The sequence below is a fragment of the Dromiciops gliroides genome, chromosome 2 (assembly GCF_019393635.1).
Source record: "Dromiciops gliroides isolate mDroGli1 chromosome 2, mDroGli1.pri, whole genome shotgun sequence".
In the NCBI taxonomy this organism is placed as follows: domain Eukaryota; kingdom Metazoa; phylum Chordata; class Mammalia; order Microbiotheria; family Microbiotheriidae; genus Dromiciops; species Dromiciops gliroides.
Genome location: NC_057862.1, coordinates 656,635,085 through 656,647,753, shown reverse-complemented (window position 1 = coordinate 656,647,753; position 12,669 = coordinate 656,635,085). Strand labels below are relative to the sequence as shown.

Below are 12,669 nucleotides of genomic sequence, written 5' to 3'. Positions count from 1 at the left end.
TTAGTAAAAAGCAAATAGAAAGAAAACTGTGCCATTTTGTACTGACTGTTCAAAGAATTTGGAATCTTGAAAAAAAAGGGGGAGTATATTTAAGGTGCACTGCCACTTTAAGTGTTCATCTACCATTTCAAGGTTTGTGAATTCTGGAAGAAACCAAAGAGTATTGTTAAAGTTTTAAAGTTATTTTTAAATTGATGTATATGTGTTAAAATTGTGTTAAATTTGTAATTGTGTTAAAATTGAAAAAAAAAAAGCAATTGATGGTTTTAACAAACAGGTACATTAGTTGTTTCTTCTAAGATAGAGGAAAGCATTGGAAGCTGGTAAATCATTACACAGAAAAAGACCTTTAGACTTTTTTTAAAGTTTGTAAACTTGCCAGAAAAGAGCTTGTTACAAGGAATGGTTTTGCTGAGAATTTATAAGGTTGCTAATTGTATAGAAGTAATTTCTGATTGATCATTACACCAGGATAAATTTTAAACCTGAGAAGGAAGGAAAAACCAAGCAGCATGTGTGTGTTTCCTGGTAAATCTTTTTTGCTCATTGCAATTTCATGAGAGTAGAGGTTTGCTATTTAAGATAAAATATTTTGGGACTATAATTAATATTATGAGTTTTGAATTCAGGTATAATTGTTTGGATGGTCAAGCCAGTAATCCAAGTACTGGAGAGAATACCACAAATACCCTCCACAAGAGGGAATGTGCTGCTTTACAGGTGGAGGTATCTGGGAAAAAGCTGAAAGTTCAATTTCGGACTCAATCCGAGGTAAGCTCCTTTTGGCTCATTGTGTTCCTACTGAATAAGAAATGTTTCCCCACCTGGCTATCCATGAATTTGGCTATTACTGTATGACTGGTGGTCACTTGTAACTTTTACCTGAAATCAAACAGAGCTAAGGATGTTTTATCCTGGCTTTATAATCATGTCCCTCCTTTTTCTTTTATAGCAGATTTCTATAATCAGAGCAAGTAGTCAGTAGAAGAAATGAGCACAGAAAGACATTAAGCTCACAGGGCTCCTGAGACAATAACCCCAAAAATAGCAATAAAAGAACCCTTGGGGCAGAAAAACACACAAAAATACGGGCTGAGAGTTTTCTCCAGCTATAGATAGATTTCAGGGGGCTGTGCTGGGCCACGAACCAAGCCTATCCCCGCAATTGGGCCGACACACCAGACACCCGCCAGAGGAATTTGCCCCAGTGCCTCTGAATTGGCTGCAGCACCAACGTCTTCTGGAACCGAGCACGCGGTTATCTCCAGACCTAAGAACAGGCCAGGTAAGATTAAAGCCTGCCCCCCCCAACCCAAAACACCTGGGACCCTCTGAAGCTGAGAACAGGAGTGGAGCCAAGAAGCACCCCCCCCCCCCCCCCCACACACACACACACACACACCACCCCCAGTGGAGAGTTTAAAATCAAATGAAAGAGAGGCCAGGCAGGCTGAGAAGAACCCCAACCATCCCCCAGGCCACGCTGTAGCTTGAACAGTGTATCCTAGAAGCAGCGCCACATTTAAAGGAGTTAAAAGACAAGAAATAGTAAGCTAGGATGAGCAGGCAGAGAAAGCAGAAGACCATCGAAAACTTCTTTGGGGGTAAGATAGACCACAATACAACCTCAGAAGAAGAAGATAACGGAGTCAAAGCTCCAACATCCAAAGCTTCCAAGAAAAATATGAACTGGTCTCAGGCCATGGAAGCTCTCAAAAGGGACTTTGAAGAGAAAGTAGGAGAAATAGAAAGAGGTAGAGAAAAGGAAGAAAGAATGGAAAGGGAAATGAGAGTGATGCAGGAGAGTCATGAAAAAAAAGTCAACAGTTTGAAAAGCCAAATGGAAAAGGAGATTAAAAACCTGTCTGAAAATAACTGCCTAAGAATTAGGATTGAACAAATGGAAGCTAGTGACTTTATGAGAAACCAAGACACAGTAAAGCAAATCCAATTGAATGAAAAAATAGAGGGCAATGTGAAATATCTCCTTGGAAAAACAGCTGACCTAGAAAATAAATCTAGGAGAGATAATTTGAAAATCATTGGACTACCTGAAAACCATGACCAAAACAAAAGCTTAGACACCATCCTCCAAGAGATTGTCATGGAAAATTGCCCTGATATTCTAGAAGCAGAAGCTAAAATAGAAATTGAAAGAATCCACCGATCACCTCCTGAAAGGGATCCCAAAAGGAAAACCTCCAGGAATATTATGGCCAAATTCCAGAACTCCCAGGTCAAGGAGAAAATACTGCAAGCAGCTAGAAAAAAGGAATTCAAATACTGTGGAGCTCCAATAAGGATAAAGCAAGATCTAGCAGCTTCTACATTAAAGGACCAGAGGGCATGGAATAGGATATTCCAGAGGGCAAAGGAACTGGGACTTCAGCCAAAAATCATGTACCCAGAAAAACTGAGTATAATTTTTCAGAGGCAAAAATGGGATTTCAATGAGAAAGAGGTCTTTCAAGCATTTGTGATGAAAAGACCTGAACTGAATAGAAAATATGACTTTCATATATAAGATCCTGGAGAAGCATAAAAAGGTAAACAGGAAAAACCTCATGAGGGATATTAAAAGATCAAACTGTCTACATTCTTACATGGGAAGATAATACTTTAAAATCATAAGAACTATCTCAGTAAGAAATTCAGGGGCAGGTGGGTGGTGCAGCGGATGGTGCGCCGGCCCTGGACTTGGGAGAACCTGGGTTCAGGTGTGACCTCGGACACTTGATAATTGATGGCTGTGTGACCCTGGGCAAGTCGCTTGACCCCGGTTGCCTCACCAAAAAGCAAAACAAAACAAATTCTTCACAAGAAATTCACAGAAGACAGGGCTGAACTGAATATGAAGGGATGATATATGTAAAGCGTTTATTTTGTTCTTTGTAGGGCAGACGGGGAGGGGTGTCTTATATCTAGGGCTGGATTTGGGCTTGGGGGGCCTCCTGGGTCCAGGGCTGGTGTTTTGTCCACTGTGCCACCTAGCTAATCCATGATGACATCATTAAAATAGGGTTGATGGGGCAGCTAGGTGGCACAGTGGATAGAGCACCGGCCCTGGAGTCAGGAGTACCTGAGTTCAAATCCAGCCTCAGAAACTTAACACTTACTAGCTGTGTGACCCTGGGCAAGTCACTTAACCCCAATTGCCTCACTAAAAAAATAAAATAAAACAAAAATAGGGTTGAGGTATAGGAGGAATAAACTGGGGAAGGGAGAAGGGGAGAGATGGTCTGGGGAGAGGTATTTCACATGAAGGAAACAAGAAGAAAGCTTATGGAGGAAAGTAGAAAGGAGTTGGGGAATAAGTGAACCTTAATATCATCAGAATTTGCTCAAAGAAGGACTAACATACATACTCAAGTAGGTATTGTAATATACTTTTGCCCTGGGGGGGGAGAGAAAAAGTGGGGGGAGAAGGGAAAGGAGGAAAGGGCAGATTGGGGAGAGATCAGTAAAAAGCAAAACACTTTCAAGGAAGATGAAGATGTTCTGCATTACTGCACCAGTATGACATATTGAATTGCTTGATCTCATAGAGAGGGTTGAGGAGGGAGGGAGGAAGAAAAATGTAGAACAGAGAATTAGCTCAGGGACCCTGATCTCATTGGAGTGGGCTCATGGAGGGAATAGCTTTCATACCCAATTGGGAGGAGCAATCTATTTAACCCTGCAGGAAAATAGGAGGGGAAGAAGAGAAGGAAGGAAGGAAGAGTGAAAAAAGGGAGTGCAGAGCAAGGGAGAGGATAGTCAGAAGTAAGGCACCTCTGAGGAGGAATAGGTAAAAAGAAGATAGAGTAAATGTCATGGGAAGGGAGTGGGATGGAGGGAAATAGTTATGATGATTGATTATAACGGCAAAATGTATGGTACCTACTTTGCTGGGCTTTTGTGAAGAAGGTTTTCTGTCAAGCTTAAGGTACTATATAAAGGTTGTGATGAACAGGATGCTATTGGGAAAACCTGGAGAGACCTACATGAGCTGAAGCAGAGTGAAATGTACTGTATACAAAATAACAGCAATAGTGGGGGATGATCTGCTGGGAAGCATGTGGTTGTTTTCAGCAAGGCAATGATCCAATGTAACCCTGAGGGACTTATGAAGATTGCAGCCCATCTGCAGAGAAAGAACTGATAGAATCTGAAAACAGATGGAAACACATTTAAAAATTTGTTTTTCATTTCCTCTTTAACAATTCCTTAATCTGAAATTTTGGGTTTTTTGACTGTTTTCTCTCACAACTAGCTAATATGGGAATTTTCCCATGACTACCCATGTATAACTTATTTTGAATTGATTGAGTTCTTGTGGAGGCAGGGGGGAATGGAGGGAGAAGGAGAAGTTGGAACACAAAATTTTTTTTTAATTGATGTTAAAATTTTGTTTTTACATATATTTTGGAAAATAAAATTCTATTCAGAATAAAAAAAACTAAAAAAGAAAGAAGAAATGAGCACAATGCAAGTATGTAAGATCTTTTATGTTTTCAGTTTAAATGTGTGGTCATTTGATATGTCAAACAACAAGGTATTAATATACAGGTTTGTCATCTGCCTGCTGATGTTTACATGGTATTATGATAAGGTTAAATTAACTGGGTATTTTTGGTTTAGAAGAAAGTGCAATTCCTCCCCATTGCAGATGAGAGGGAGGGTGGTAACTAGGAAACATAGTTATACATTTTAGATTTTATTATAAATCTGCCTAGTCAGATCTCTTATGTACTGCCAAGGGCACCAAGCTACCAACTCCATAATACAAGGGAATCACAGAGCAGAGTTGCCAGGTCCATTCACTGGTCAACCCTAGCCCTGGTCCCCTTGCACCTACTGTGCCCCAAAGGTATTTCCCCTTCTTAAACCAAGGAGGAGATTATAAGTCTTTAGTGTTAACTACCAACTGCTTAAGCCCATATGTTATCTTGGGCTATTTGGAATATAGAGTAAAAATGCTACTGGCTCTTCTCATATTAAAGTCAGAGGAGGAACCTAGGATAATTTTCCTTGGTGGGTCTGGAAAAACTGCTGCCCTCACTATTGCTTTTGTTAGGGTATCTTGAACATGAACCTGTGCTTACAAATTTAACTTTGGTAATGGAATAAGTTTCTATCTACTGCATTAGGGTTACAAGAATTGGAAGAGTGCTTTAACTCAATGGCAAATGTGGTCCTGGACTGAGGTGGAGTCTATATGGTTCAGAATACCTCCTGAAGTTTGAACTGTCCTGCAGAGATTACCCAGATGGCTGAAACTGTTCACAACTGTTTGCTTTGTCCAGTTTTTCATGGAACTCTTAGATTTATTCTGTATTAGGGTCCCTGTTGCCTCTCGGTCTGTTTCTAAATCATTTGTGTTTTGTGTTGTGGTTCTTTCATTTGTGACACTAGTTGCTACATCTCCCTCAATTCATAAACCCCCTGTGGGCCCCTGCTTCATCCCCACTCAACAGGAAGCAGTAACAGAAGAGATGATCTTCGTCCCTTTTCCCAGGGTATATGAAAAGGGGGAAATGATGTAGGAGGCAAAAAAAAAAAAAAGGATTAATGGAAAAGCCCAAGACCCAAGCTCTAATACAGATATGAGCTCCAAAAGGAGTCAGATCCCAGTTAATGGATAACTTATGCTAGATTCTCAGACCGAACAGTGATCAACATCCATAACGGACCAAAACAGGTCAGGTCAAAATAACAATGGAAAAAGACAACCTATAGAAATTCTAATGAAAAGTAATTATATTTTGAAACTAGCCATGGGAATCAGAAAGAGACATGCACAGAAAAGGCCAAATTTGTCCCCAGATTCACCTTATGACGTGTAAACCCCAAAACATACCTCCACTGAAAAAGGTACCCACCTCGGGGGTTAGCTTAGGACCCCCAGGAACTCCAAATTAGGATAAACCCTCCCCTGTAACAACCCTAGGTGGTGATTATTATGAGACTGATAATCAATTTCTAAATATAACTGTCTTTTCTTTCACTATTCAAGAGATACCTTTCCAATATTTTGGTTCTCCCTGTGATCACTCACAGTATTGCTATAAAACTTAGGAAACTGAGTCACTGAGTCTTGTAATTCTTTTGGGATGACTCTCAATCAATTTGACCCAAATTCCATCCCACATCAGCAGGATGTGTCAGAGGCAGGGCTTGACCCCAGCTTTTCCTGGTGCCCCTGCTCGACCTCCTTGGACTTAAAATTGCTGCTTCACCCAAGAAGGGTGTAGCTGATGAACAAAATCAACTAGGTTTATAAGTCCCACAGCACCTGCATTCTAAACTCACCAGGTAAAATCTGACCTCTAAACCCAAAGACACTGCTCTATGCTCAGTGATTGAAAGAAGTAAAACCGAAGAGATGATTTCTGCCTCAGGCCTCCCTATGGAGGCTCTTAGGGCTGGTGGAAGTCTCTGTTTAACCAGTAATTTGCCTAAAACTTTTGCCTTTTGTTCTCTACTTAGTTGAGTGGTTTGCAAATCCAGGAAGAGAAAATCAAACCTGGTAAGTAGTAAAAGTGAAATGTGTTTTCCTCTGATTTTTGCTTTGAATTTGTAACAGTTGCCTGGAAATGTAGCTTTTATTTTGCATTTTTGTTGTTATTCAGGACCTATAATTTCATCCGTGTTGGGAACTCCCTCTACAATTAATCAATCAACAAGTATCTGCCCTCCCTCCTCCCCATTGCCTGGAGCATAAATTATAAACCTCTCGGTTAACTCTTTTTTTGGGGGGGGTGGGGGTGGGGCTATGGGGGTTAAGTGACTTGCCCAGGGTCACAAAGCTAGTATGTGTCAAGTGTCTGAGGCCAGTTTTGAACTCAGGTCCTCCTGAATCCAGGGCCTGTGCTTTATCTACTGCGCCACCTAGCTGCCCCCCTTCTGTTAACTCTTTAAAGACTTTCATAACTTGGCTCCAATCTATTTCTAGCTTCATTGAACATTACTCCCCCTTCCCACACTTCCATTTAGCCAACCTGTCTGTCTCTCTGTTCCTCACATATGACACTCCTCCTGTCTTCCCGTGGCTGAGGTGTGCTCCCCTCTCACTTTCACTCCTTAGAATCCCTTTCTTCATGACTATCTGGAGACTCAAGTTGCATCTTCTGCATGAAGCCTTCTTGATCTCCCAGCTGCTACTGCCTTCCTTCTTGGCCTTCTTGTAATTCATTCCCTTAAATCTACTGTTTTATTCTATCCATGCTTAAATGTGGACTTGTCTTCCTTGTTGGGATACAAGAATTTCTCCAGTAGTGTTTCCTTGATTGCACTTTCCAGTTCCTGGCACATATTCACCTTAAATAAATGCTTATTGACTGATTAAATGAATGTCAATGGAATTTATGGCCTTAGAGGGTTGTTTAGGGTTCTGAGAGGTGAAGGGACTTACTTAGAATCATAGGCTCTATATATCAAGGGGGGACATGAACCCAGGTTTCCCTGACTCCAAGGCTGTCCTGCCATCTACCAGGCCAAGCTGCCTCTATCAAGTTTCAGATGTATAGATAGTAAGTTGTGTGATGGTCTTTATCTCACCAGAAAGAAAGTGTTTCTTTGTGTTATGTATAAAACGTTTAGGAGACAGAATTTCTGGGTAATGATTTTATTAATTATTGCTAGTGGACAATTAATAAATGGAGTCAGGGGCACTCTTGAATGTCAGAGCCTCCTCATGGAACCCACTCAAAGCTGATAAGCCCTTGGAAGAGTGGTGTTTCTGAGGATGGCTATCAACTCTGATTGGTTAATGAGAAAGATGATGAGAGATGGACTTATTCTAATGAGAGACTGGGAGACCTGACTTTGATCACTCTCTCCTAGCTCACCCCAAACCTCAGGCTTTCTAGACAAAGGATCTACTCCCACCCACGCCTGAGTAGAACACTTTAGATTAAATTTTTATAAGCTTGTCTAGTTCAGAGTTTCTTAAACTTTGGGGCCTGTAACTGAACGTAGGGGGTTATGAAAAATTTGGCAACAGCTAAAGGTTGTGTGTACCTAGTTTATATGCTTATATCTGGGGTCCCATAAAAATTTCTAGGGGGAAAAAAAGGGTTGAGAATGGAAAAAATTTTAAGAAGCTCTGCTTTAGTTCAGTGGGTTCTCCCACCCAGAAGGAAAAGGCAAGGAGATTTGGGCAATCTCATTATCCATCAACAATTTCCTTCAGTTTAATATAATTCAGTAATTGATTATTAGTAAAAGAGAGAAATAATCATTTCATGTTTATGTCCACACATTGTACCTAATAAATGGTAGAATTCTGTAAGCCCAAAATGTCCAATTATGGAAACCTTATTAGATGATAGATACTATAGCTGCAAATTTATTTAATAGTGTTAGTAGTGGATAAAGCACTGGCCCTGGATTCAGGAGGACCTGAGTTCAAATCTGGCCTCAGACACTTGACACTTACTAGCTGTGTGACCCTGGGCAAGTCACTTAACCCCAATTACCTCACTAAAAAATAAAAATAGTGTTAGTAAAATGATGGTGTGGGGTTTGAAGAACAAAACCCCCAGTTTTATAAGTACATTTGTGCTTCATGTGCAAGTAGCTGTCCAGCAGATGACCACAGAAACTCCCTGATAGCCTTTAACTACCAGTGCTAAATTGATATTGTTTTTTTTTTAATTTGGGATGGCTAGAATAGCCAGAGTGTGGCTACCAGAGGGGCTCCTCCCTCAGATGACACTGCAACTAAATCTGTCATAGTATTTAAATGGTCAGATCTCTGAGATGTCCTTGAATAATTGCAGTTATCTTTCTGATACAGGTATTGTCAAAGTGGATGAGAATTCAGGGAAAACAGATGAAGAAGAGAAAGGTAACTTGGGCTTTCTTAGAGCAGAAGAGAAATTAGATGCTGGGAATTAAGTTCTAAAAGGTTCAGGGTGTTCCTTCAAAGTTTTTTTTAAAGAACTTCATTTTGACAAATGACTTAGAATCTTTTATAGGTGGCCCAGAGGGTAGAGCACCAGGATTGGCATCATGAAGACTTATCTTTGTGAATTCAGATCTGGTCTCAGACACTTAGTACTGGTGTGACCCTGGGCAAGTCAGTTCACCCTGTTTGCCTCAGTTTCCTCATCTGTAAAATGAGCTAGAAAAATAAATGACAAACCAACCATTCCAGTATCTTTGCCAAGAAAAGCCCAAGTGGGGGTCACATCAGGTCTGACATGACTGAAAATAATTGAACACCTCTTCACTGTCAAGGCCCTGTGTTGTAGAACACAATAAAAAGAATATGATTCTTACTCCTGAGGAGCTTCTGTTATAGGACTGACTGGCAGCAGGAAGGCCTAAGGCTCTGAAATAGTCTAGGGATGAATTCTGTCTTCCTAGGGGCCTTCCAAGTAATGGTCAGTCAGCTGATCCTTACAGAGACAGCAATGTGCACAGTGTTATTGTGCCTGACCAAAGTTTTAAGATGTCAGCTCTGTCCATTAATATCAGTTCATATTCTCCATCTAAAATAGTTTACCAGTTTTTGCACCTTCTTTCTTTTTCTTTGAGGGAGGGCAATGAGGGCTAAGTGACTTGTCCAGGGTCACACAGCTAGTAAGTTTCAAATGTCTGAAGGCAGATTTGAACTCAGGTTCTCTTGAATCCAGGGCCAGTGCTTTATCTACTGCACCACCAAGCTGCCCCAGTTTTTGCACCTTCTGTGCAAAACTTGATCATTTTTGGAGTTTGGTTTCTAGATTGGAGTTTTGGGTGAGGCCAAAATGAGAAGTGAAAAATTTGACTGAGGAATGGGAGAAAAGTCTTAAGGAGGAAGGATGTTTGTTGACAGACCCCCAGGACCAGACAGTGAGTGATTGGACTAAGTAGGTGTGCGTCATCTCTTGTAACCACTTTGATTGGCTGGACTTGTCATCCCACTTGTAGAAGACAGAGCTGTTCAGTCATTGCTCAACAAGCTGATGAGAAGCAACCTCGTGAACAACACCAATCAAGTGGAGGTCCTACAGCGGGACCCGAATTCCCCCCTCTATTCAGTGAAGTCTTTTGAAGAGCTTCGGCTGTAAGTATCACTTGTCTTGTTCTCCCTGTTGCCAAGGACTTGGAATTGGAGAAGCAATGGTGGGATGGTGATATATCAGAGCTAACCAGAGAGCTTGGACCTCTCTCACTCTGCTCTCCTTTATGCACACACATGTACTCACCCGTGTACAGGCACCATTCATGACTGCTTAGCCATTTCCCCTTGGTGCTGTTGATTCCCAACTGTTGTATATTTACCTAGGACATTCCAGTATGAGAGCAGCAGCTCCTGAGGGTTTTTATTGTTGTCTCCATCCCTGAAACTTAGCCCACTTTCGGGTACACAGAGAGCACTTAAGAAATGCTTGTTGAATTGAACTGACATCCACCTACCACCAGCCCATATATTCCTTCCCTGTCTCTACTTGTACACATTCCCTTCCTGCAAAGCCCAACTCAGGTGCCTCCTCCAAGAAGCCTTCCCTGATTTTTCCCCCTGCACAAACTGAAAGCAAACCTTTTTTCAAGTCTCTTGGAATTTTGTTTGGGTCTCTCTCTCTTGCTCTTATTCCATTCCCCTTGTATATCATTCTTACATGTGTATACATGTTTTGTCTCTCCTCCCCAATTAGGGGTCAGATCTTTGAGAGTAGAGGCTGTGATGTGGTCATCCATAGAGCCATCTAATACCTAGTCCTGCCTTGGGCAAAGTAAAGACTTTGATGTTGCCCCCTCCAAAGAGGCTGTGGTCTTGGCCTCAAGCTCTGTGCACAGCCCCCTTTCCTACTGGAGCTCTACTCATCTTCCCTCATTAGAATAGATACACCATGAGGTCAGGGGTTGTCTTACTCGTTTGTAAGCTTCATAATGGGTGCACTTAGAACACACCCTTTGGGAAGGGCCACAGGGCTGAGCTGCCTGGTCTGCACCTGCTTAATACCACTTTTGTATTTGAGTTTTTGTTTGTTTTATTTGTTTGTTTGTTTATTTATTTTGTGGGACAATGAGGGTTAAGCGACTTGCCCAGGGTCACACAACTAGTAAGTGTCAAGTGTCTGAGTACAGATTTGAACTCATGTCCTCCTGAATCCAGGGCCAGTGCTTTATCCACTGCGCCACATAACTGCAACTGTATTTGGTTTTAAGAGCATTGAAGTGGAGCTTAGTGGAACCTGATGATGCTGCTAATGAAAAATTGGCAGCTAAGATCAAGAAGTAGCTCTGTTAAGAGATCCTTCTTTTTTTTTTCTTCCTTTGTAACACACTATCAAGACACATTCCACTCTTTCCTCCTTGTTTCACTTCTGTTGAAGTGGCCACCCCACGCAGCAGTCACCAGGGGCAAAGTCTACTCAGATTTGTCTGTTTCACTTATGTTTTTCTAGAACTGCAGAAGTTCTCATTGATTCCTGTACCTGTTTGATTTTTTTTTTGGTTTTTTTTGGTTTTTTTTTTTTTGGTTTTTTTTTTGCGGGGCAATGAGGGTTAAGTGACTTGCCCAGGGTCACACAGCTAGTAAGTGTCAAGGGTCTGAGGCTGGATTTGAACTCAGGTACTCCTGAATTCAAGGCCAGTGCTTTATCCACTGTGCTACCTAGCTGCCCCTTGATTTTTTAAAAGAATGAATTCTTCTATAATATTGACATAATTTGGTCTCCTTGAAAGACGGATTCTCTTGTGTTTGACAATAGCGAATAGCCAGATGATACAACATTGAACCTATATTTGATAATGGACTTGGTTTGTTTTTTGTGTCAAATCTATAATTTATTGTATCAGGGGAAAGTGGCGAATCAGTGGGAGCACTCCGAGTAGCTGAGTCTTCATTAGATGCCTCCTCCAAGTAGCCTTGGCAGCAGATTCAGAAGCAGGGGCTTTGTGGTCCTCTGCTTTCAAAGGAAGGACATAGAAAGGTTATGCTTGGAGAGTATTTTGTGTTTGTGAACTGGAGTCTGCAGGCAAAAAGTGCTCTTAGGAAGCCTGTTGAATTACAAGCTCAGGGTGTAGGCAGAAAATTATTTAGGGAAATAATACACACTTGCTAAATTGAGATGATTTTGGTTATTAAATAGTTAATGGCACTAACCAACTAGCCAATCTAGCTAAAAGAGCAGCCTTGAATGATATTAGAAATCTAGCTGCCTACTCTTTTATTGTCATTTCTTTTTCTTTTCCTTGAGATTTTGTGAATAGCAATTACACCTTTGTGAAATCGAATGATCAAGTCAATGTTTTTTGGTACTGTGCTCTTCATTTTAGCCACAGATTGTCTGAGACAGTTTACCAATATTGCTTATCCTTTCTGTTTTGTGAAAGGATTAGACACTATTCTCTCCCAAGCAACTGCCAACTTAGGTTTTATAGTAAGCAGGGAACAAAAGGTGGAACTCCCCAGCAGAGGAGAACCATAGGTATGCAGTTTGGCTAGCACACAATCAGAAAAAATACTTTCATGGATCTAATTACTCCCTGGATTGTGGGTTAAACTTAAATTCAAGTTATTCCAGCATATTCAAAAGTTAAACTTCTTTTTAATGTAGCAGGTATTCTTGAACCATGAAGTTCAACTGGAATTACTTTAATCACTGAAGATTAGAAAAACATCATGTAATCCTTTTCTTGCAACTTCCACTCCACAGTCTTTGAAGCAGGAACTGAAGACAGTGACCTCTAGTC

General features: G+C 41.0%; 1 protein-coding gene across 2 annotated transcripts in view; it reads left to right on the top strand.

Annotated features, from left to right (window-relative positions):
- The window catches only part of LOC122739962 (ATP-dependent RNA helicase DDX19B-like), a 31,321-nt gene that overhangs the window by 4,504 nt on the left and 14,148 nt on the right, over positions 1–12,669 (top strand). The window contains exons 1-4 of one of the 2 annotated variants that reach the window (XM_043981699.1): positions 455–771; positions 6,469–6,508; positions 8,780–8,830; positions 9,898–10,033. In XM_043981699.1, the coding sequence (XP_043837634.1) occupies positions 613–771; positions 6,469–6,508; positions 8,780–8,830; positions 9,898–10,033 (386 nt within the window). In that variant the 5' untranslated portion in view covers positions 455–612. Of the gene's footprint in view, positions 1–454; positions 772–6,468; positions 6,509–8,779; positions 8,831–9,897; positions 10,034–12,669 lie in introns of those variants that run through there. The other variant, XM_043981700.1, reaches the window with a different exon arrangement.